This window comes from Cervus canadensis, chromosome 8, assembly GCF_019320065.1.
Source record: "Cervus canadensis isolate Bull #8, Minnesota chromosome 8, ASM1932006v1, whole genome shotgun sequence".
NCBI lineage: Eukaryota > Metazoa > Chordata > Mammalia > Artiodactyla > Cervidae > Cervus > Cervus canadensis.
Window position 1 is genome coordinate 45,891,562 of NC_057393.1, and position 23,488 is coordinate 45,915,049.

The window sequence follows — 23,488 nt, forward strand, 5'->3', positions numbered from 1 at the left end:
TTAAACCAAATCAGTATAAATTCTAGAGCACAATGAATAAGATGAAAAATGTAATAAAAGGCATCAAAAACAGTCTAGATCAATAAGAAGAAAGCATCTGTGAAATTAAGGACAAATTTGAAATTTGAAATTATCCAGTCAAAGGAAAAAAATTAGACTAAAAGTAGTGAAGAAAACCTATGAGAATTATAGAATGTAATCAAGCAAAATAATATTCACATTATGAGGGGCCCAGAAGCATCAGAGAGGGAGAGTAAGTAGGTAAAAATCAAATTTAAAAAACTAATGATTGAAACTATCCAAACCTGCGTAGGGATATGGACATTCAGGTATCTGAAACTCATACATACATATTTAACTCAAAGATGACTTCACTGGTATATTATTTTAAAAAAAACTATCAAAAATCAAAGATAAAGAATTTTGAAAGCAGAAACAAAAATAATATCATGTCATGCAATTATATCCCCATAAGACTGTCAGCACATCTCTAAACAGAGAGCTTATAATCATGAGAGTACAGGATAATATATTCAAAATGCTGAAACATAAAACTGTCAACCAAGAATACTTTATCTGGCAAGTATTACTTCAGAAATGAAGGAGAGATAAAGACTTTCTTAAACAAGCAAAAGCTGAAGGAAGTCATCACGCTAGAATTGCCTAACAAGAAAGGCTAAAAGTTCTTTAAAAGGAAATGAAAGGGTGCTAATTTGTAACATGAAAACATTAGAAAGTATAAAACTCAATGATAGCAGTAGGTATATACTCAAATTCAGAATCTAATACTGTAATGATGGTGTCTAAATCACATAACTCTACTAAAGGTTAAAAGACTAAAGTATTAAAAGTAAATATAGCTACAACTGTTTCTTAATGGATATATAACATTAAAAGACATAAACTGTGACATCAAAAACCTACAATGTGCAGTGTGAGTAAAAGGACAGTTTTGTATATAACAAGTCAAGTTGTCAGCTTAAAATATATTGTTATCAGTAAAAAATGTTGTATGTAAGTGTCATGGTGATCAAACAGCAAGAACCTATACAAAAAAAGAAAATCAAAGCATACCATTATGAAAAATCATCAGGTTACAAAGAAGACAAAAAGAGGGGAAGAAAAGAACAAACACACTACAAAACAGAAAATAATACATTGGCAACAGTAAATACTTTTGTTGTTGTTTAGTCACCAAGGCCTGTCTGACTCTCTTGAGACCCTACAGATGGTAACCCAAAAGGCTCCTCTGTCCATGGGATTTCCCAGGCAAGAATACTAGAATGGGTTGCTATTTTCTTCTACAGGGTATCTTGATCCAGGAATCAAAACTCTCCTGCATTGCAGGCAGATTCTTTACTGTTGAGTCATGGGGAAGCCCAGTAAATCATTACCTATCAGTAATTTAAAATAGAATTAGGTTGGATAAATGGATTAAAAAAAAAAAAGTCCTAACTATACACTGTATACAAAGAATCACTTCAGCTTTAAAGACTTACAGAGGCTGAAAGGGTTGAAAAAAAGATATTTCATGTAAACAGAAACCAAAAAGAATATGGAATATCCATAGTCCTATCACTTCTTGGCAAATGAATAGGGAAAATGGAAACAGAGGAAGATTTTATTTTCTTGGGCTCCAAAACCACTGTGGATGGTGACTGCAGCCATGAAATTAGAAAGGTTTGCTCCTTGGAAGAAAAGCTATAAACCTAGACAGCATAGTAAAAAGCAGAGATATCACCTTTTGCCAAAAAAGGTCCATCTGGTCAAAGCTATGATTTTTCCAGTAGTCGTGCACAGATGTGAGAATTGGACCATAAAGAAGGCTGAGCACCGAAGAATTGATGCTTTTGAATTTGTGGTGCTAAAGAAGACTCTTAAGAGTCCCTTAGACTGCAAGGAGATCAAACCAGTCAATACTAAAGGAAATCAACCCTGGATATTCTTTGGAAGGACTGATGCTGAAGCTGAAGCTCCAATACTTTGGCCACCTGATGTGAAGAGCCAACTCACTGCCAAAAACTCTGATTCTGGGAAAGATTGAGGGCAGAAGGAGAAGTGGGTGACCAAGGATGGGATGGCTGGATGGTATAACTGACTCAATAGACTTGAGTTTGAGCTAACTCCAGAAGATAGTGAAGGACAGGGAAGTCTGGTATGTAGCAAAGAGACCATTGGTTTGCAAAGAGTTGGACATGACTTAGGGACTGAACAACATGTCTATATTTATACCAGATAAAACACATTTAAAGTAAAAAACAGAAACAAAAGGTAATAAAATCAATATATAATGGTAAAGGAGTCAATTCATCCAAATAAAATACTATATATATATATATATATATACATATACACATCCAACATCAAAGGCCATAAATATATTAAGCATATATTAAAAGATTTGAAGGCAGAAAAAAGCAGTAATGCAATAATAGTATGAGACTCCAATACCCCACTTTCAACAATAGATAGACGATTCAGACCAAAAATCAGTAAGGGAATATTAAACTCAAACCACATTTTAGACTAAATGTACCAAACAGATACACAGAACATTCTATCCAACAACAGTAGAATGCATATTCAAGTGCACGTGGAACATTCTCCAGTATAGATCATACATTAGGTCACCAAAAAGTTTTAACAGACTTAAGAACAATGAAAGAATATCAAGTATCTTTTACAACCACAATTGTATGAAACTAGAACTCAGTAACAGGAGAGAAGCTAGAAAATTAACAAATGTGTGGAAATTAGACATACAATCTTGAACAATCAAAGGGGGAATCAAATGACTGAGGCACTTGAGGCAAATGAAAACACCTCATAACAACATTTATGGGATACAGCAAAAGCAGTCCTGTAAGGGAAGTTTATAACAATAAATACCTACAGTAAGAAAAAAAGAAATATATTAAACATCCTAATTTTACATAAGGAACTAGAAAAAGAACAAACCAAGACCCAAATTAGCAGAAATAAGGAAATAAACACTAGACATACATGAAACAGTCTGGAAAAATAGAAATGATTAATGAAATTGAAACTTCTTGATTTGAAATTGAAAAGATAAGTTAAACTGAAAAATCTTTATTATACTATGGAAAAAGAAAAAAGACAAAGTCAGAAATGAAAGTGTTATCAACCCGATTCTTTTTGCCTGAGGAGCAGCAAGCCAAATGCTGAGTCTCTGAGGTTTGCAGCAATTCAAGGGCTTATTCACAAGGCAGCCAATGGAGGAAACTGGAGAATTAGACTCATATCTGCCTCCCTCAAGCCAAGGGGCTGGGATATTTACAAGATAAAGAATAAAGAAGCAAGGCAGTCTGGGGCATGGGGAGCAGGGGAAAGGTGATTGGAAAAAGGTGTGGTTATTGTCCTTCTGCACAGGTTTAACTAAGCTGGAGGCCTCTGCATGTGCAAGAAGGAGTCCCTTAGTGGCATCTGACGGTGGAGTTTTGGAGCCCTCTGACGTCAAAATGTCATCAAGCAGACCTGGAGTAAGCCTAGTGGAGGATCTGTGGACCTATCGAGTCTTAAACTATCTCAGCTCAAACTAGACACAGCTAACTCTAAGTTCCTAAAAACACCTCAGGCAAATACCTTATTGTTTAGGCTGCCTGCAGCTTGAAGGACATGCAAGTCTTTTGTAGCAATAATTAATTAGTAAAGACAGGTGAAATGGATTTGACTATTGATTACCAATGGTTTCAGGAGGAGACAAAAAATTGATATCACAGAAATGTTAAGGATTTTAAGATATTACTATGAACAATTATACTCCAGGAAGTTGGGTAGCCTAAAAGAAATACATAAATTCCTAGAAATATACAACCTAGTTTGAATTGTGAAGAAATAGAAAATCTAAGTATACATTTGACTGGTAAGGACGTTGTATCAGTAATCAAAAGACTTCTAACAAAAGAAAGCCCAGGGTCAGATGTCTTTACTGGTGAACTCAACCAAACATTTAAACAAGAAGTAATGCCAATACTTCTCAAAAACTGAAGAGGAGAGAACATTCCAAAACTTTGTTGAAGATTAGAGTGAAGGAAGACTGCACTTTGAGGTTCTGACTCCTGGGGATCAAGGAAGAGTTCCATTTCATCCGTCATTTCATCTTTCATCAGCTAGTTAAAAATTAGATCACTTTTTACATGAATGTATTTCAAATTATGGATGTTTATGAATAATTTGTATATATGTATATATATATATATGTATTCAACTATTTACGTGTACTAAGTTATGCAAATATACATATTTCACCTACACACTTACAATATTTGGGTAATTTTCTGGACTTATGTCCACTCCTAAATGCTTCATAATAGGCTATTCCTGAATATAAAAATGGAATCTTACCTGATTACAAACAGTTGTAACTCACATATGCAAAAAAGATGAGGGAGACTTCGTGGTTCTTCAAATGACTTTAACCAATTTAAATGTTTTGCATTATATAAAAAGAACACTATACCACAAGTCAAGATCTATGTAATTCAATGGCAGTTCTAGAATTACTGTGTGCATGTTGGTTTATACAATACTATGCTTCCCTGGTGACTCAGATGGTAAAGAATCCACCTGCAATCCAGGAAACCTGGGTTAGATCTCCAGAGGAGGGTATCACAACCCAGTCCAGTAGTCTATAATGGAGAATCCCCATGGGCAGTGGAGCTGGAGGGCTACGTGGGGTCACAAAGAGTCAGACACAACTGAGTCTTTATATCTTTAAATAGGTATAATTATACCTGCCCTAATATCCTCACTGCTCTCATAATAATCATGTAAGGCAGTATATTAAAAAGTACTTTGTAATCTGTAAGTACTGTTAGGCACTTTATTGTTAGTACTGGTTAGTTACTAATAACAGTACTAACACTGTTAGTACTCTTATTGCACACCCTATTCAGACTTTCACATATCCCTGTACACCTCACAATTGCAATTATCTGTCTAAATTAAAAGCATCTTCTTTTATGTATAAAGAAACTGTGTATTATCATCACATATTTAAGTTATACACTGTCCATAATATGGTATATGCAAAATCAATACTTAAGTAAAAGTAAAATAATAATTCAAGCTCTCCCTGTTTAGCAGATTGTGCTCAGTCAAGCATGCTCGGTCACTCAATTGTGTCCGTCTCTGTGACCCCATGGACTGAAGCCTGTCTGTGAAATTCTTCAGGTAAGAACCCTTCAGTGGGTTGCCATTTCCTTCTCCAGGCAATTTTCCTGACCCAGTAATAGAACCCGTGTCTCCTGTATCTTCTGCATTGGCAGACAGATTCTTTACCACTGAGCCACCTGGGAAGCACTTCTGCCCAAATGTATGTATGAAATAATAAATTCCAGACATAACCTAAAACTTTACATGTAAATAATACTGCTATTTTACACAGAGGTTTCATGTGTAGAATTGCTTTGAGAAAGCACTGCTCTGTAAAAGACTTGGAAAATAAGTACCAAACAGACATTGTTACTGCAATACAGAAGCAAGTAGAAATAGCTCTGTGAACAATATTAAAACTGTCATAATAAGAAGAAAAACTTCAAACCATCCTTAAAAATTATGCAAATTAGAATATTCTCTTCAAACATTATATATTTTATACTTAAAACTTCTAGAGACATCGCTCAGGTATTTATAAGACCCCAAACAAAAAAATCCTAGCTTAAACTTATCAGTTGGATATTTCATGGCTGATTCCACATCAAGGGGAAGTTGCTAGCCCTAAATTAAAAACTGGAAGACTGAACAGGCATTATCAGGGACTCCCAGAAGTGAAGGAAAAGCACTTCAAATTTGTTTAACAAAATCACGTTTTCAAACTAACTTTAATTTATTCATAAGAGGGCCATTACACTCGTTCTTTTCAAAAGGAAACTTCTTAATTGGAACTAAACCATTCATTATTCACTGTGATACAGGTTTATACCCTTAGGTTCCATGTGATTATTCACATGTTCAGCTGACAGAAAGGAGAAAAAAGCTATCCTAATGATTTAGCTTGGCTTTGAGTCACTGGTTTTTATCTCACTTTTACTTCCAATCTCAGTTACAGACTGTGTTAAAGCTGGGGAAAATAACATTTTGGTAGATGGTAAAGGATAAGTACAAGACATTTCAAGTTGCTGAAGCTTTCATTAAATTCCACACACTATTTCAAATCATTCTATAGCTATTTAAATGAGGGTCTAAGACTTTTCTGTTGTATTTACTTAAGAGCTTAAAAAGTACTGTTTAGAATCCAGCAGCCAACCTATTGAATGGTGTGATTAGACATTTATTTTGACAGTGCTCAATGATGACTCAATTATGCCCCAACAATCAAACTAGCACATCATCAAGATGTCTACAGATATGAGTGTTTATGAGGTGACAACAAACCCACATACTCTAGAATTCTGTCATTGCAACATCTGAACAGAACAATTGGGTGCTAGTCTAATGCACGTAAAGTCAATTTGGAGCTTTAGCTAAAAGAATTAAAATCATACCTAAGCCCTTAATGAATGTTACCAAAAGAGAAGATACTCTTGAATAACAAAATGCATATTTGTAGGATCAAAGACTGTCAGTGCTTGAAAAGGTATTTGGGATCATTTAAATCAAGCTTTGCATTTTTTTTTTTTAATCCGGAACTGAGATCCAGACATTGCAAATTTAAAAAGTTACAACACAGAGCTGAGACAACAATCCAAAACTCTTAATTCAGATGTCTGATTTTCCTTCTATCATGCAAGAGTACTTCCTGGAAATTAAAGTTAAATATAGCATGTCTTAAAATGCATCATAAAAATAGAGATTTGGTGTACTGCTGCATATAACCTTATATTGTTTAATCAGTTATGTAAGATCTTATAAGAAGAAAAAAACAGGTATTCAAAAAATGTTCTTATTACTCAAAAATTTCTTATTTCCTTAATTTACTTATTACCAAATTTCTATGACTACCCTAAATCCTGCAAAATGTGTAGTTGATCTAAAGTGAATAAGATATATACAAAGATCTTTGTTGAATTTCTGAAATTAAAATCTGTCAAACTAGAAAAACATCAGTATGTCTTTAAGAGTCTAGTATACAAAATGGTAGAATTATGGAAAGGCAAAATACTAAAAACAAAGTCAGAAATCTTGGTGTCTTATCCCAATTCTGCCAATACATGCCTTTGTAACCTAATCTAATTCACTTAAGCTCTTTGATCATTGTTTTTAATAATTACATGGTCCCATATGATTTAATTGAATTCAAACATGCACATTTTATACTTTGAAACAATTATCCAAATTTCATTACATATGCTAAGCAATAATGCTCTCAAACTATCATATCATAGTAATTCTTCCCTGTAGGAAAGTTGAGACTCTACAATACATACTTACTACCAAAATAAAGTTCTCCTGGGATTCCAGAAGGATTTTGTTGGTAATCCCTGGCTAGTTTTGCCTCAGATGACCTAACTTTCTTCCCCTCAATCTATCTTGAACTTCGAGTAAAGATTGATTATTGCTTAATTATCTAAATCTTCTGAAAGGAGCTGGTGACACTCTAGCCTTTTGTTGGCTGCCATCTTGAGATCCAGGGTTCCTAGGTATCTTTGAATTTTCTCACTAGATTAGTTGGGCATGTGGAAGTAGCACAAACATAAAGCATAATTGTGATACTATGGGATATATGTCACATTTTATAATATTTGAATTAATAATTCACTTTCAGACATTTAAATTTCAAACAGATATGCTCTATATTAATAGCAATACCCTTCTTCCCCTCTATCCAAAGGCTTCAGAAGAAAGCAAGATATAATGCACAGTATACATATATTTGTGATAAATGTGATCATAAACCTTGTTTCTCCTGATTTTTTGAACTTGCGGATGCTCTGAAAATTAAGTATCTTGAATGAGTCTGTAAAATTTCCTATTCTAAGTTCTTAGCATTATTCTTCCCTATCCTCTAAAAGAGGCTTCCCAGGTGATGCAGTTGCTAAAGATTCTGCCTGTCAATGAAGGAGATGCAAGAGATGTGGGTGCTATCCCTGGGTTGAGAAGATCCCCTGGATAGGAAATGGCAGCCCACTTCAGTATTCTTGCCTGGGGACAGAGAAGCCTGGTAGGGGCTACAGTCCATCGGGTCACAGAAAGTGAGACATGACTGAGCACACACTGACTGGATCCTCTAGGAAGTCCTACTCAAGTAGCTCAGGCAGAATAGAAAAAACACATTTCATTCAAAGGACAAATTTTAATGAAAGTTTCAATTTTTAAATATATTTACAGCTCATTATATTATAAACAGCATATATTTAAGGAATGACATATATTTCTATTCCAATAGGAATAGGGAAAAAAAGAAAAACTTTTTTATCATTGAAATTTTATTTTAATTTTAAAATATCACATGTGTATTATTTAACAGCTAGGAAGTATACAGTAAACTCAATCTCTGAGTAGACATTACCTAAAATAGAAATATTATTTTTCCTAAACCCATCTCTAAAATAGATACCAGCAGACAGAGGGAGCCATTCTTTTTAGGGACTGTAATGAATTCAGGAATACTCATTAATTTTATAGCAGCTCTTTCAGTTTCACAGTGAAACATAAAAAGGTCTATCTTATTGGAAAGAATATCAAGTAGCTATCTTGATACTTGATGAGAAGAAATTTGTTCTACTGTTTTAAATGCATGGGTGCTAAAGCAAGACTTAGAAATATTTTTGCTATACAGTTTCATTCTACTAGTATCTTCTATAACAGAAATGACCGATAGTAAAATAATTCAAAACACTCTCTCTTCTGAAGGTGATTTCCGCATAAAATTTGAACACAGTTTTAAATAGCACATTACTATGATATGAATTTGAATGACTTTTGAAGGAAACATATTTTCTATTGATGTTAAAGGTTCACTGATAGAGTATATTTTGTTAAAGCAGTTTGGTCACTGTTCCTGTATGATCAACCTCAAACCATCATGAGAATTCTATATTTTTTAGTCAAATTTGATTTAATAATGAATACTACATTAATCATACTAAGTTAGTAGGACAACCAAGGTTATCTCGGTAGGAGGGTGATATAATGCTGTTAATAACATCTGATTACAATACCCAAGATGTCTTATACAAATTCAAAGTGTGCCTTTTAAAAAATATGAAATAATTTTCCTTTCATAGAAAGCCCTTAACATTAATTTAGAGCTATCTTCTAGTATAATTTAAACTGCTCAATAAATGGCCATTTAGTAATTGGTTAATTATTTGGAAAATTATTTAAAAACTCAGATTCCTATCAATATCTTATAGGTAACTCAGCTATAACTAAAATCTAAAATAAAACTTAAAAACAGAAGATATAACTGTGAATATTCAAATGATGGCACAGTGAAATACCTTTTTATACAAATCATGAGAGGCAAAAGTAATGGGAAATATCAATAGATTTGTCTTAATAATTTATGTTACGTATATTCCATTGTTATTTAGTCACTAAGTTGTGTCCTACTCTTTTGTGACACCAAGGACTGTAGCCCACTGGGCTCCTCTGTACATGGGATTTTCCAGGCAGGAATACTGGAGTGGGTTGCCATTTCCTTGTCCAGGGGATCTTTCTGACCCAGGGATGGAACCCACATGTCCTGCATTGGCAAGAGGATTCTTTACCACTGAGCCACCAGGGAAGCCCCTTGACATAATAATTTTAAAAACAAACACATACATTCAAATGAACCTATCTACAAAGTAGAAGTTGAGTCACAGATGTAGAAAACAAACCAGTGAGGAAAAGGGCAGAGGAAGGATAAATTAGGAGAGCAGGATTGACACAAACATACTACTATTTAGAGAGCTGGTAACTAACAAGAGCCTCCCGAGTTGCACAGGAAACTCTATTCAACACTCTGTAATGACTTAAATGGGAATAGAATCTTAAAAAAAAAAAAGAGCGGATATATATATATCTGCTCAGATATGTGTGAGATGCGTGTATCACTCACTTTGTTTTACAGCAGAAACTAATACAATGTTGTAAATCAACTGTACTCCAATTAAACATTTTTAATTAAAAAAATGAACTTGACAAAAGAATTACAGGCAACTAGAAATTAACAGTTATATCTGTCAATAGTAGGGCTGATGACATTTTTTTTTTTTTATTTTTCAAGTTTTCATTATTAGGAAGTATTATTCTAAAATTGGGACTTCCCAGGTGGTGCTAATGGTAAAGAACCCCCCTGGCAATGCAGGATACATAAGAGATGCAGGTTCAGCCACTGGGTCTGGAAGAGTCCCTGGAGGAGGAAATAGCAACTCATTCCAGTACTCTTGCCCAGAGAATCCATGGACAGAGGAACCTGGTAGGCTACAGCCTATAGGGTCACAAAGAGTTGGACACAACTGAAGTGACTTAGCATTCTGAAATTAGAAAAAAAGTAACATTCTGAGTGATATAAAAATGGATACTGAGAAGTAACCTGTGTTGTAGCAAAATCACATATTGGAGTCAGCTAGTAGGCAGCAAGGCACTTTTGAATCTAGGAAGATGGTGACCCCTGATGTGTGGCATTGAAAGATTGATAACACCGTAAATTGAGGTAACTTGGGAAGTAGAGCTGTACCTAATGAAGCTCTAGTGTTAGTAAGCATAGGTAAGAATACAGAATATTAGTATTGTATGATAAGTTACAACTGCATTAGGGAGATATTATTAAAAAGAGATGACCTTGGAAACACATGGCCAGGTTACAAGCAGGAATGAAATGGAATATAGTCTGCAATGTATCTCCCATTTCACTTCACTCTGAATAGGGGTGTTTGCAATAGTTATCCTGTACCTGTTTCATATTATACATTGAAGGTGAGGTAGAGCAGATAGATTTTATCTATAAGTTCTGGATCAAGAGGAGACCCCCATGCAGAGATACAACATAATGGAACACTCATATTAGTAATATTTTTCTTATAAAAATGCATAATCACTACAAATACTGCAAGGAAGGAAAGACTCTAAAGTGTGTGTTCATGAAAGCCCAATTATGTGCTCATGTTTTTGCTGTTAAGAAACTACAAAATAGCCAAAGTCTAGTCCAGTAGATCAATGAGTCTCAGCAAAATTATATCATCAAATGTTTCAGTGATATAATCAGATAGTCCCATGGCAGGATAATCCCTGCCTTTATATTTACTTTCTCTAATAATTAGTGCACACACATTTAGAGAAATGGTATTGATTCCATATTGTTTTAGATTGAAATCAGCTAATAACTCCTCTGCTGATCTCTTTTAATTCTTATCCTCCTAATTATCTGTCTGATAATGACCATTTAAATGAGAAAGCTCTGATTACAATACATCCTTCAGTTCAGAATGTCAACAGGTAAGACACTTTGGCTGCAGGCAGGTCTTAGGCTGAAGACTCAACTTGACAGACAAATCTCACTTTCATAGTAGCCAGCTTTAAGAACTAAACATAGCTCCATGATTATTTTCCATCTAAACTTTTATGTTAATTTTACTCTAAAATTTAATTGACGCTACTAAATAGTAAAGGAGCTGAAGGCCACTGTTTTGTTCTGAAAAACAAATGAAGAAAGAAAGATATGTAATTTCTATAAATACAATTCTAATAAAATTAGAATAGAGTATACTGTCCTTATTAAAAAATATAATTACTTCTAACTGTGCTTTCATTTCAGATAATTTTCAACAAGTATAGTGATGGAGAATAAACACAATTCCAGAAAAAGTCAGCCTTTTTTTTTTTAACAGCATTGTTATTTATTCATTTTCTTAAATTGTAGCCACTCAGTGTCAAAAATGTTGAACACCAGAAAACCTACTATCATTCTGCTCATTTGCTTTCTTTTTTATTTTTTAACTGTACTAGTCATTCACTAAGAAAGTTCTCTTAGGCAAAATTTTTCAGATAAACTCTCATAGGATTAAAAGGCTTCCTTGGTGGTTCCCTGGAAAAGGTCATTTTTCATTCCAATCCCAAAGAAAGGCAATGCCAAAGAATGCTCAAACTACCACACAATTGCACTCAACTCACATGCTGGTAAAGTAATGCTCAAAATTCTCCAAGCCAGGCTTCAACAGTACGTGAACCAAGAACTTCCAGATGTTCAAGCTGGATTTAGAAAAGGCAGAGTAACCAGAGATCAAATTGCCAACACCTGTTGGATCATCAAAAAAGCAAGAGGTTCCAGAAAAACATCTACTTCTGCTTTATTGACTATGCCAAAGCCTTTGACTATCTGGATCACAACAAACTATGGAAATTTTCTTTAAATTCTTAAAGAGATGGGAATACCAGACCACTTTACTTGCCTCCTGAGAAATCTGTATGCAGGTCAGGAAGCAACAGTTAGAGCTGGACATGGAACAACAGACTGGTTCCAAATTGGGAAAGGAATATGTCAAGGCTATATATTGTTGCCATGCTTATTTAACTTTTCACCAAGTTTAATCTGCTAATTTGGGGAAAAGAATGTTTACAAGTGGGTCTGAAATTACTTAATACATGCCAAATTATCAGTATATCATGGCTCAGATGAATTTGAAATAGCAATAGAAAATCATTCTCAGAGTTAAATACACACCATATATATTAGAGAGAGAGTGAATAGTGGTAGGGAATTTGAGAACTATGGGTATTCTTGTGTGGTTATATTGTATGCATCTGCATAGGGTTATAATTTTTATACTTCTGATTACAAAAATATAGAATCAAATTATACTCCCCCATATTTCCATAATGTGGTGAGCAAGAACATATATACATATATATATATATATATATACACATATATATATGTATATATATACACACACACACACACACACACATATCCTAAAATTTACAATATTTTTAATAAGTTAATAAAATATTTCTTAGAGAAAACAGTATAATATCTGAAAACTTGGAGTATTATATTTCAGGTTGACTGCAAAGTCAGAGCAAATATATTACTTAGCAATGGTATAGTAACTAATGGGCTTCCCTGGTGGCTCAGGCAGTAAAGAATCTGCCTGCAATGCAGGAGACACGAGTTCAATTTCTGGGTTCAGAAGATCCCCTGGAGAAGGAAATAGCAACCTATTTCAATATTCTTGCCTGGAGAATCCCCTGGACAGAGGATCCTGGCAGGCTACAATCCACAGGATTGCAAAGAGCTGGACATGACTATACACCTCTGTCTCTTTTTCTGTCCTGCATATAGGGTTATTGTTACCATCTTTTAAAATTCCATATATATGCGTTAGTATACTGTATTGGTGTTTATCTTTCTGGCTTACTTCACTCTGTATAATGAGCTCCAGTTTCATCTACCTCATTACAACTGATTCAAATGTAAATAGATCGCCAGCCCAGGCTGGATGCATGAGACTGGTGCTCAGGGCTGGTGCACTGGGAAGACCCAGAGGGAAGGGATGGGGAGGGAGGTGGGAGGGGGGATCAGGACGGGGAGCGCATGTAAATCCATGGCTGATTCACGTCAATGTATGGCAAAAACTACTACAATATTGTAAAGTAATTAGCCTCCAACTAATAAAAATAAATGAAAAAAAAGAGTTGGATATGACTAAGTGCATACATAGCTGCTGCTGCTGCTGCTAAGTCGCTTCAGTCGTGTCTGACTCTGTGCGACCCCATAGACGGCAGCCCACCAGGCTCCTCCGTCCCTGGGATTCTCCAGGCAAGACCACTGGAGTGGGTTGCCATTTCCTTCTCCAATGCCAGAAAGTGAAAAGGGAAAGTGAAGTCGCTCAGTCCTGTCCAACTCTTTGCGACCCCATGGACTGTAGCCTACCAGGCTCCCCAGTCCATAGGCTTTTCCAGGCAAGAGTACTGGAGTGGGGTGCCATTGCCTTCTCCTAAACTGTATATAATGTGATGCAAATAATGATACCAGCTCAATTTAGATGTACAACATTGCAACTAAAGACCCTTTAAATAATTTAAAATAATGTTTAACATTTATGAACCCATTTAAGAGAACATAAAATGTTATGCAGGTGCTAGCTTAATACGTAATACACTACCTAAAATTTGTTCTGAATAACATATATTGTGTTAATTATGTCAAATTATTTTTAGACAGTAATTAGATTTTATTGATGGATCAAATGACTAAATCATAACATAGGTGAATACAACTTTTATACTTTAATTACTCTAAGCAATTAAATCTTAAGAATGTATAGTATAAATAATGATTTGAATAGCATTTGGCTTATGTATTTCAGCAAATAAAATAAAACCAGGTTGATTCTTAATTATCTTTTTTTTTTTTTTTTATTTTTTTATTAGTTGGAGGCTAATTACTTCACAACATTTCAGTGGGTTTTGTCATACATTGATATGAATCAGCCATAGATTTACACTTATTCCCCATCCCGATCCCCCCTCCCACCTCCCTCTCCACCCGATTCCTCTGGGTCTTCCCAGTGTACCAGGCCCGAGCACTTGTCTCATGCATCCCACCTGGGCTGGTGATCTGTTTCACCATAGATAGTATACATGCTGTTCTTTTGAAACATCCCACCCTCACCTTCTCCCACAGAGTTCAAAAGTCTGTTCTGTATTTCTGTGTCTCTTTTTCTGTTTTGCATATAGGGTTATCGTTACCATCTTTCTAAATTCCATATATATGTGTTAGTTGCTGTAATGTTCTTTATCTTTCTGGCTTACTTCACTCTGTATAATGGGCTCCAGTTTCATCCATCTCATTAGACTGGTTCAATGAATTCTTTTTTGACGGCTGAGTAAAATTCCATGGTGTAATATGTACCACAGCTTCCTTATCCATTCATCTGCTGATGGGCATCTAGGTTGCTTCCATGTCCTGGCTATTATAAAACAGTGCTGCCGATGAACATTGGGGTGCACGTGTCTCTTTCAGATCTGGTTTCCTCAGTGTGTATGCCCAGAAGTGGGATTGCTGGGTCATATGGCAGTTCTATTTCCAGTTTTTTAAGAAATCTCCACACTGTTCTCCATAGGGCTGTACTAGTTTGCATTCCCACCAACAGTTGTAAGAGGGTTCCCTTTTCTCCACACCCTCTCCAGCATTTATTGCTTGTAGACTTTTGGATAGCAGCCATCCTGACTGGTGTGTAATGGTACCTCATTGTGGTTTTGATTTGCATTTCTCTAATAATGAGTGATGTTGAGCATCTTTTCATGTGTTTGTTAGCCATCTGTATGTCTTCTTTGGAGAAATGTCTGTTTAGTTCTCTGGCCCATTTTTTGATTGGGTCATTTATTTTTCTGGAATTGAGCTGCAGGAGTTGCTTGTATATTTTTGAGATTAATCCTTTGTCTGTTTCTTCATTTGCTATTATTTTCTCCCAATCTGAGGGCTGTCTTTTCACCTTACTTATAGTTTCCTTTGTAGTGCAAAAGCTTTTAAGTTTCATTAGGTCCCATTTGTTTAGTTTTGCTTTTATTTCCAATATTCTGGGAGGTGGGTCATAGAGGATCTTGCTGTGATTTATGTCGGAGAGTGTTTTGCCTATGTTCTCCTCTAGGAGTTTTATAGTTTCTGGTCTTACATTTAGATCTTTAATCCATTTTGAGTTTATTTTTGTGTATGGGGTTAGAAAGTGTTCTAGTTTCATTCTTTTACAAGTGGTTGACCAGTTTTCCCAGCACCACTTGTTAAAGAGGTTGTCTTTTTTTCCATTGTATATCCTTGCCTCCTTTGTCAAAGATAAGGTGTCCATAGGTTCGTGGATTTATCTCTGGGCTTTCTATTCTGTTCCATTGGTCTATATTTCTGTCTTTGTGCCAGTACCACACTGTCTTGATGACTGTGGCTTTGTAGTAGAATTATCTTTTTAAAAACGCTCCTACAGAGGTTTTGAAATCAAAATATTACATTAATTAATAACTAACTGATTATTTAATTTCTCTGAAAAATGTGTCCTTAGTAGCAATGGCAAAAGGACTTCAAATTGAAAAGCAATAAACCTAGTAACTAGAATAAAAAGTTTGATAAATCCAAGATAATTCTAACATACATATATATGTATATGCACAAATGCATAAATATGTATAATTTATTATTTGAAGTATGTAAGAAAAAAGCAGTAAGAGAAAATAACTTTGAGAGCCTTTTTAAAAACATCGTTCGTAGTTAGCTACCTTAAGTCTCAAATGACAATTGCAGGTTCTTTCTCTTCCTTGTTTTATACCTGAAAGGAATTCAGCACTAAAAAAGAGGTGGAAATTTAAGTAAGTAATTCACAAATGAAAATTGTAGGAAAGTTACAAAATACCTAATATCACATACATCATTTCTAATGTTTTATTCATCTTTAAAGCAGAAGCCAGTATTTCTGTTTTACCCTATTTTATGCAGCTGTAGGATAAAATCTAGAAACAATCCAATGTAAGAGTATTTTTACATAAATTGTAAGTTATTTTATTTAAATTATGTGGTTGACCAACCATGGTCATTTTGCTATATAAGTACCCAAGGAGATATAATTCTTAGAAGAAAATTATGTCATAGCTTTAATAATTAAAAAATAAGTAAGAAAGCATCACTTTTCACTGGGAATCAAACTTTTAGTTGTCATCCCATAAAACAAAATCTCAAAGTGTCTGGTGAAAGAACTGCAAGAAATAGGAAGACAAACATCCTCTCTCTACTCCCAGAGATAACATGAACTGGACCTAGGCACTATGATCTCTCCTGCCTCTTGGATTTATTCTCTGCATAATAATTCTGTCTTCCAATGTGATTCCATTGGCAAACCCTGCCAAAAGAAAACCAAGAAGAGAATCTAATACATGCTCCGCTTTTCTGATATGTCTCTGTTCCCCGGATCCCATCTTCTGCTCCCTAGATTTATTAACGATAATGTCATGTTCTCCTTGTACAAATCTTATTTACATATTCAAGCTCCTATTCTTTGTTTGTGCCTGAAGTCCTTCGGTAGACTCTGGCACTCCAGATATCAGTTATTAAATAGCAGAGACCAGCAGATCTCAAACAGGTTGCAATTCAGGCCTATCTACATGTGACTGTGGTTTGTAAGACTTTAACTTGCAGAGGGTTTTGTCTGAGGACTTTAAAACTTTCACTGAAATATGTGTTAGGATTTGTCTTCCTCTAGTGGTCCACTAGTAAAATGCAAAGCAGCCTGTTAAGGAAACCATTAAATAACTGACTTAGTGTGAATGAATTTTCTCAGGTAGCATGGAGGAATTTAATATCAACACAAATAGTGTTTGTGAGAGAAGAGCCATTCTGATTTTAAGTACATAGAACAGAGACAAGAATGTAGTTGATAAAAACAATATATTTATCTGGTATTTGTGAAATCACTTTAAGAGATAATATTTAAAGTTATGATGTGAGCAGAGCACAGAGGAGGAAAAGAGTGGAGAAAAGATGAGTTAATTTTTTTTTTTTTTTGGACATAACTTGGGAAATCATTTTTTTTTTAATTAACAATAATGAACATTTAGACTTTCAAATAGATAGTATACTAGTTTGAAAAAGACTGTCAGACAATATATCACTAGAGCAAAGTTCAATGTTTCCTTTATTATAGATAGTAATTAAAGATGGTTCAGGGCTTCTTTGGTGGCTCAGTGGCAAAAAACCTGGCTGCCAATGCAGGAGACACAGGTTCAATCCCTTGGTTGGAAGATCCTCTGGAGAAGGAAATGGTAACCCACTCCAATTTTTGCCTGGGAAATCCCATGGACAGAGGAACCTGGTGGGCTGCAGTCCATGGGGTCACAAAGACTTAGCAACTAAATAACAACAAAAGATGGTTCAAGACTTAGTAACAACAACAACAACAAATGATGGTTCAAAGGTAGAATTATGCAAAATATCCTTAATCAGAATGGCGCCACCATGTAGGATTCTCTCTTTTTCATCCCATGGGGAGAGAGGCTATATAATAGAAAAAGAAGTACCTAGAACTTCCAAGAAAATGCTATATATTTTAATACAAGGAAATGGACTGTATTTTTCTATCAGTGATATCATTACTTTACAAAAAACCAATATGTGTCAGGAATCGTGGACCATGTGGCATCATGTTTCAACCTCAATATGTCAATCATAACATTGTTATTTGGGATTAATATAAAGCAAAACCATTCCTTTCATTTAGGTTAAGATTACCTTGCTAGGATAAAACTAACTTTGTGATTTCCTTCTCAAATTTCCCACTTCTTGGGTGGTGTTATCAATGAAATATCTAAAGAGGTTGTTGGAGGTTCAAGGAAAACAAAATAAAAACTCCACCTAAAAATTAGCACATAATTCACATCAATCTGTGCCTTGCCTTACTTGAGAGGCCATATTTTCTTAAAGCATGCATTTTTAAAATTTCAACATGCACATATTTTAAAACAGTAGTTACCAATATATATGCAGTTGAATAAAATGTCTCTTTTTTAAAACAAAACAAGAAAAATCAAAATAAAACAAAATAAAAAAATCTTCCTCTATACTTGATGCTGTGACATTTTGTGCAAACCTTGTGAGTAGTAAAAAGCTGTAAATGTTTACTATTGTGAAAATGTTGTGTACAAGCAGCACTGTATAAGAAAATACTATGAAAAAGAAAAAAAAAAAAGAAATCAGAATACTGATACCAGAATGTGGCAATGAATGCCACACATATTGATGACCTCAGCAATGACCCCAACAATAACCGGCTTACTTTGCTTGGAAAGAATGGGGGAAATTAAGAATGTCACGAAAATGTCAGTTGCAAAGGAAAAGACCCAAAAGAAATGACCAAATTTACCACTGGTTTCAGGATGTCATCAATCAGTTCCTTCACTTTCATGGTCCACTTGTGAAGTTTTATTAATGAAAACAAAGATAAATAGTAGAAAAAATCTGTAGGGATTTTAAGTTTACTTTCTCTTTTTATAATTTCACATAAACTACTTGAATTACTTTGCACTATTAGGAAATCATGTAAATATGTGAAATAAAAAGATTAGCATGTTAAACTCTTTTAAAGATTTTAAATCTTTTCAAAATTGACCTCCCCATTCAATGAGGAAGAGATAATCATAATGTTTACTTAAAGTTATCCTTTAATCAAACCATCAGCACATTAATTTTTTTTAAATTTATTAATGCACAATAATTGTGAAGCATTTCCATCACCTTAATTTTAGTGCCTCCTGGTTTTAGTCACAAATGGCCACCATCCAGCGCTTCAAATACACAAATGATAGACACTTGGTATTTGAGAATAGTCATCATCTCACAGGAGAGACATGACAATAAAAATGACATTGATAATGGAAAGCAAGGAAGACTGAAAAGTCAAATAAGAAAGAATTTAGACTAATATGACTTTACAACACTCTCCCTAACAAAAGAAGTTCATTAGCACAAAGCTTATATTTTCACCAGATAATTTTTGAACTAGGAGAATTGGAATCACCCATGGCGTTAAACATGCAGTTAATTGGGTCCTCTTGAACCAATTTCTCCTGTGTTAGGGGTCATAAATCTCAATTGTTATGCATTCTTAGGCAGTAAAATTTCAGAAAGATGGTTTTAGACCCTAGTACTGAAGAGTTTATTTGAAAGTCAATAGCTACAAATGAGAGCTGTTTATTTTCACAGGATTCTCAATTCTCTTCAAAGCTTTTATCAAGCAAGGAGTCTGACCTTTCAGGTAAACTTATCCATGCAGATCTAAGAGAAGGTTGATTCCTGCTGAAGATAATCTATCCCTCTACACACACACACACACCCTCAGATTTTGACATTATTCCTTCTTTTCCACACAGCTCCAATTTTCTTTAAGTTACTATCCATGTTCCTAGCCACGTTCTCACCACTTCAGTTGTACCCTAGCTTCCCCCAGACACCTTGCTGCCCCACTTGGCTTAACAGGATACACTCAGATTCTATCCAACAACTACATAACAACTACATATACTTTATTATTGGGATATTGACTTATTTCAATTCAGGGAAACCCCAACTCAAAGCTGCCCTGTGAAGATGAATACATGAGTGATAGGACTTACTGCGGTGAGACTTAGATCCAGATTGGAAGCTACAACTGTATAGAGCAAGAGAAGAAGGAAGAAAGGAAGATTCCACTAGTTGCAGCTTATGTGAAGAATACCCAGTAGCAAAGAGATGACAAAAGTAAGGAGGCCAGATCTTGGACCTTGTCTCTCTCTGCTTTACAGAATATCCCGGGATCTACAGCACACATGTGTAAGGAAGTTAATAAACCCATCCAACATCATTCTCACAAATGAGTCTGGAAATAAAATGTAACAGCAGTTTTTCTATAGAGCCAAGTATTGCAAGCTCGGAATACTAACTGGTTCATTTATTTCACTGATTATCATATGTAGATGTGATACATCAGGCACTGATTTTTCAATAAACCACCCTTTTAAGTTAACTTGCCTTCTATTTTCATCAATGTATTCATATTCTTGCCACAAATTTTACCTTCATTTTTTTTTAAGATTTCCCCCCAGTCCAAGAGTCTCATTTGCCAAAAAATCAAGTGCTGTTTCTATCATCTCAAGCAATTTCTGTCATCAGCTAACATGCAACTATAGGGATCAATTACATATGCTTCATGCAAAATCTTATCATGCTGAGTTGCACTGACAATATTAATCCAGTCTTATTTCAAATTACTTCTAACTAAAAAAGATCTGGTATTTAAATAAAAACTTCAAGCAAGGCTGAGAATAGCAAAGTCTTTCCTTATTCTTTCAGATTTTAAAAGCGTTCCATTCTCTCTACACTCACAGTGCTTTGTTATATGGGCAGCATAGGGGAAAATAGAAAGAAATACAAAATAATGGCAATGTCCTTGATATTCTGCACTTTAAAAATAGGAGAGCCCCCTCCCCAGTACACATATAATAAAGCAAACCAAGTCTCCATGCACTGCTTCTGGGCAATAAGAAAACTTGCATGGGGAAAACTTTTGGGGAGGAAATAAAGGTGATTTTTAAGCTGCTATTGCAGTTGTATATGACACTGACATTTATTTCCCATAATTCTTGCCCACAGGAAACACATCCTTTAAGAAACTGAATAAAATCAAGTTGGACCTTTTCAAAATCTGCAAGCTATCAACTTCCTGGAAAAGCTTAAACACCCCCAACGCAATCAAATCAATTTAAAGAGCACTGGCATTCAGGCGTTGAGGAGGAAGGCAGTCCACCTTGAGAGTGCTCCTAATCTGGTTGTTCTTGAGCCTGAATCCTTAAATGAGAGAGTGCGATGGGAAATGAGAAGAATGCCTCCTCTCCGTGAAACCAGACACCCTTTTGGAATCTGGGCTGAGCGCTAGAATCTGGATCCCACCCCCTTGCCTACCTCCAGGCTCCAGTAAGCAGCGGTTGGCTTCCTCCCCTCCGCTCCTTCCGCAGCAGCGGACACACGGATCCCGAGCAGCCTGAAGCTTGGGTCCCGCAGAGCGCTCGTGCCAAGCGCTTCTCTCCACTAGTTACCAAATTAGAAAAGGGGCAGAGACGCGCAACCAGGATGGTGGTTAAAATCCAGGTTTTAGGCACCAGCGTCCCAGAAGGTTCCGACGCTTCTTCTGTACTCTTACCCAGCTCTTTCGCCTGGCAAACGGTTACCCAGGGACCTGGGAGCCCCTCGCAGCATCTCCTTCTCTTCTGCTCTGCCTGATCCCTCCAATCTCCGCCGCCGCTGCCACACTGCACGCCCCGCTATCCACTCACCGCACAGAGAGGAGGCCTGGCAGAGACAGCGCGGAGGGAGGAGAATGGATTAAACGGATAGATTTTTCGGGTAGGGGAAGAAAAACTTTGATGTTGGAACCGCACACACAGGACTAAGAAACCCTAACAAGTTGCAGGTGCCGGGGCGGGGAGGACGCTTTCGCCAGCTCTGAGATAAATCACCCCCGAGCAAAACAGAGAGAGGAAGCTCTGTGCTCCTTGAGCGATCCCCGAGCGCACTTCGTAATATCTGGTCTTCGAGTCTACAGGAAAAGCACAGGGTATGAGAAGCCCTTTTGGTTCTCTCCTGGGATGCAAAACCAAATGCGCCTCCCGCTGGAGAGGCTGGCGGGGGAGTCAGTGCAAAGAGGTCAGACAGAAACGCAGATCCAGGAAGAGCGAGGGGCAACCAGGGCTGCCGCCTGCTAGAGCAGAGGCGCGACTCCCTTCGGGCAAAGCGACTGCTACAAACTCCGTTCCCTCCTACTCAGGGACGGGCACACTGAAGGGCTTGAACAGACGTCAGCACCAGCTGAGCTCCAGGGGTGAGCGCCAAGGCTCCCGCCCCGCAGGCTGTAGCGCGCAGAGGGCGACCTGCTTGCGCCGCTGAGTGACCTAGGAGAACACAGCGCTGGCGGCTGTTTGTCAACCCCCAGAGCCCATCGTGAAGCCCATCGTAAATGACGTACCGGTGGTATTTACTGCGGTAGGTGCACTTGCCGAGTTGAACGGAGAGCCACAGCTGCGTGAGTAGGATCTGACCACTCTGCGCGCACCCAGCATTAGGTCATCAAGGCGCTCAACACTTAATTACAAGGGAACTCACCTCCCGCTTTCGCGGTGGCTTGAGTCATCGCTCTGATTCACTTTGCAAAGTTAGTTGAAATAGACGCCTTTTAAAATATAAAGGGAATTAAAATTTTCAATCTTGAAATTCCAATCAAGACAATAGTCAAATCTTTGTTTTATCCCCATATGCGTATTTCCTAATTCAGTTACAACAGATGAAACTATTTGAGGTGGAAAAAAAAAAAAAAAGCCCTGCACTCTTTTTCTTAAGTGATTTTCATGCTTAGATACTCACTAGGAACTTAGAAGCCTTTACACAAGGACATGGTATTTCTATTTACTTAAAGTGGCATTTTCTAACGGTTTTGTGGCCATTTCCAGGTGGGCAACAGGGAATTAAATTCAGTCAGAAGTGTGATGAAAAGGAATTTTGTTTCTTTATCCTTTGTAAAACGACCAAGTATGTTTCCAACTGAGTTTTACACTTTGCCTGAATAATGGTGTAACATGTAACTGCTATATTTTTGAAGCAATAGAGTAAGATTGAACAAGTGTGGAAAAATAATTCAGAAAACAGGATTCACACCTCCACAGCCCCTTCCTAAATTTCCTTCAGGAAGAACGCAATTAAGGGAGTAGGTGTCCAGGCTCTGTTCTGGGCACCTTGTGACTTTCAGTGTCCCACCTAGGGATAACAGAATGGGAAGTCCCAAGATCAAAGGACTTGTCATTGTAAAGAGAAGATAGCACTTACATTTTCTCCCTTTGTGCATGTCCAACCTAGCCAAGGTGGATTCCCCTTTATCACAATCAGTCCAAGCCTTTTAAAGTGGCAAATACAAACTGAGAGCAGGCTCCATATTTGCGCCATCACGCAGGACTGCCCAAAGGTCCTCCCTCTAGTGGCCGTCTACAGGAAACACTCGTGTGTGTGTGTGTGTGTGTCTACACCAGATCGTGTGTG

At 36.4% G+C, this 23,488-nt stretch overlaps 1 protein-coding gene across 1 annotated transcript in view; it reads right to left on the minus strand.

Annotated features, from left to right (window-relative positions):
• LOC122446790 overlaps positions 1 to 22,589 on the minus strand; it is a 457,573-nt gene extending 434,984 nt beyond the window's left edge. The window contains exons 1-4 of the mRNA XM_043477284.1: positions 22,562 to 22,589; positions 22,239 to 22,350; positions 21,845 to 21,998; positions 21,365 to 21,723 (exon numbers count right to left, since the gene is read on the minus strand). Coding sequence (XP_043333219.1) covers positions 21,365 to 21,723; positions 21,845 to 21,998; positions 22,239 to 22,350; positions 22,562 to 22,589 — 653 coding nt within the window. The remainder of the gene's footprint in view (positions 1 to 21,364; positions 21,724 to 21,844; positions 21,999 to 22,238; positions 22,351 to 22,561) is intronic.
• Between the last annotated feature and the right edge of the window lie 899 nt (positions 22,590 to 23,488).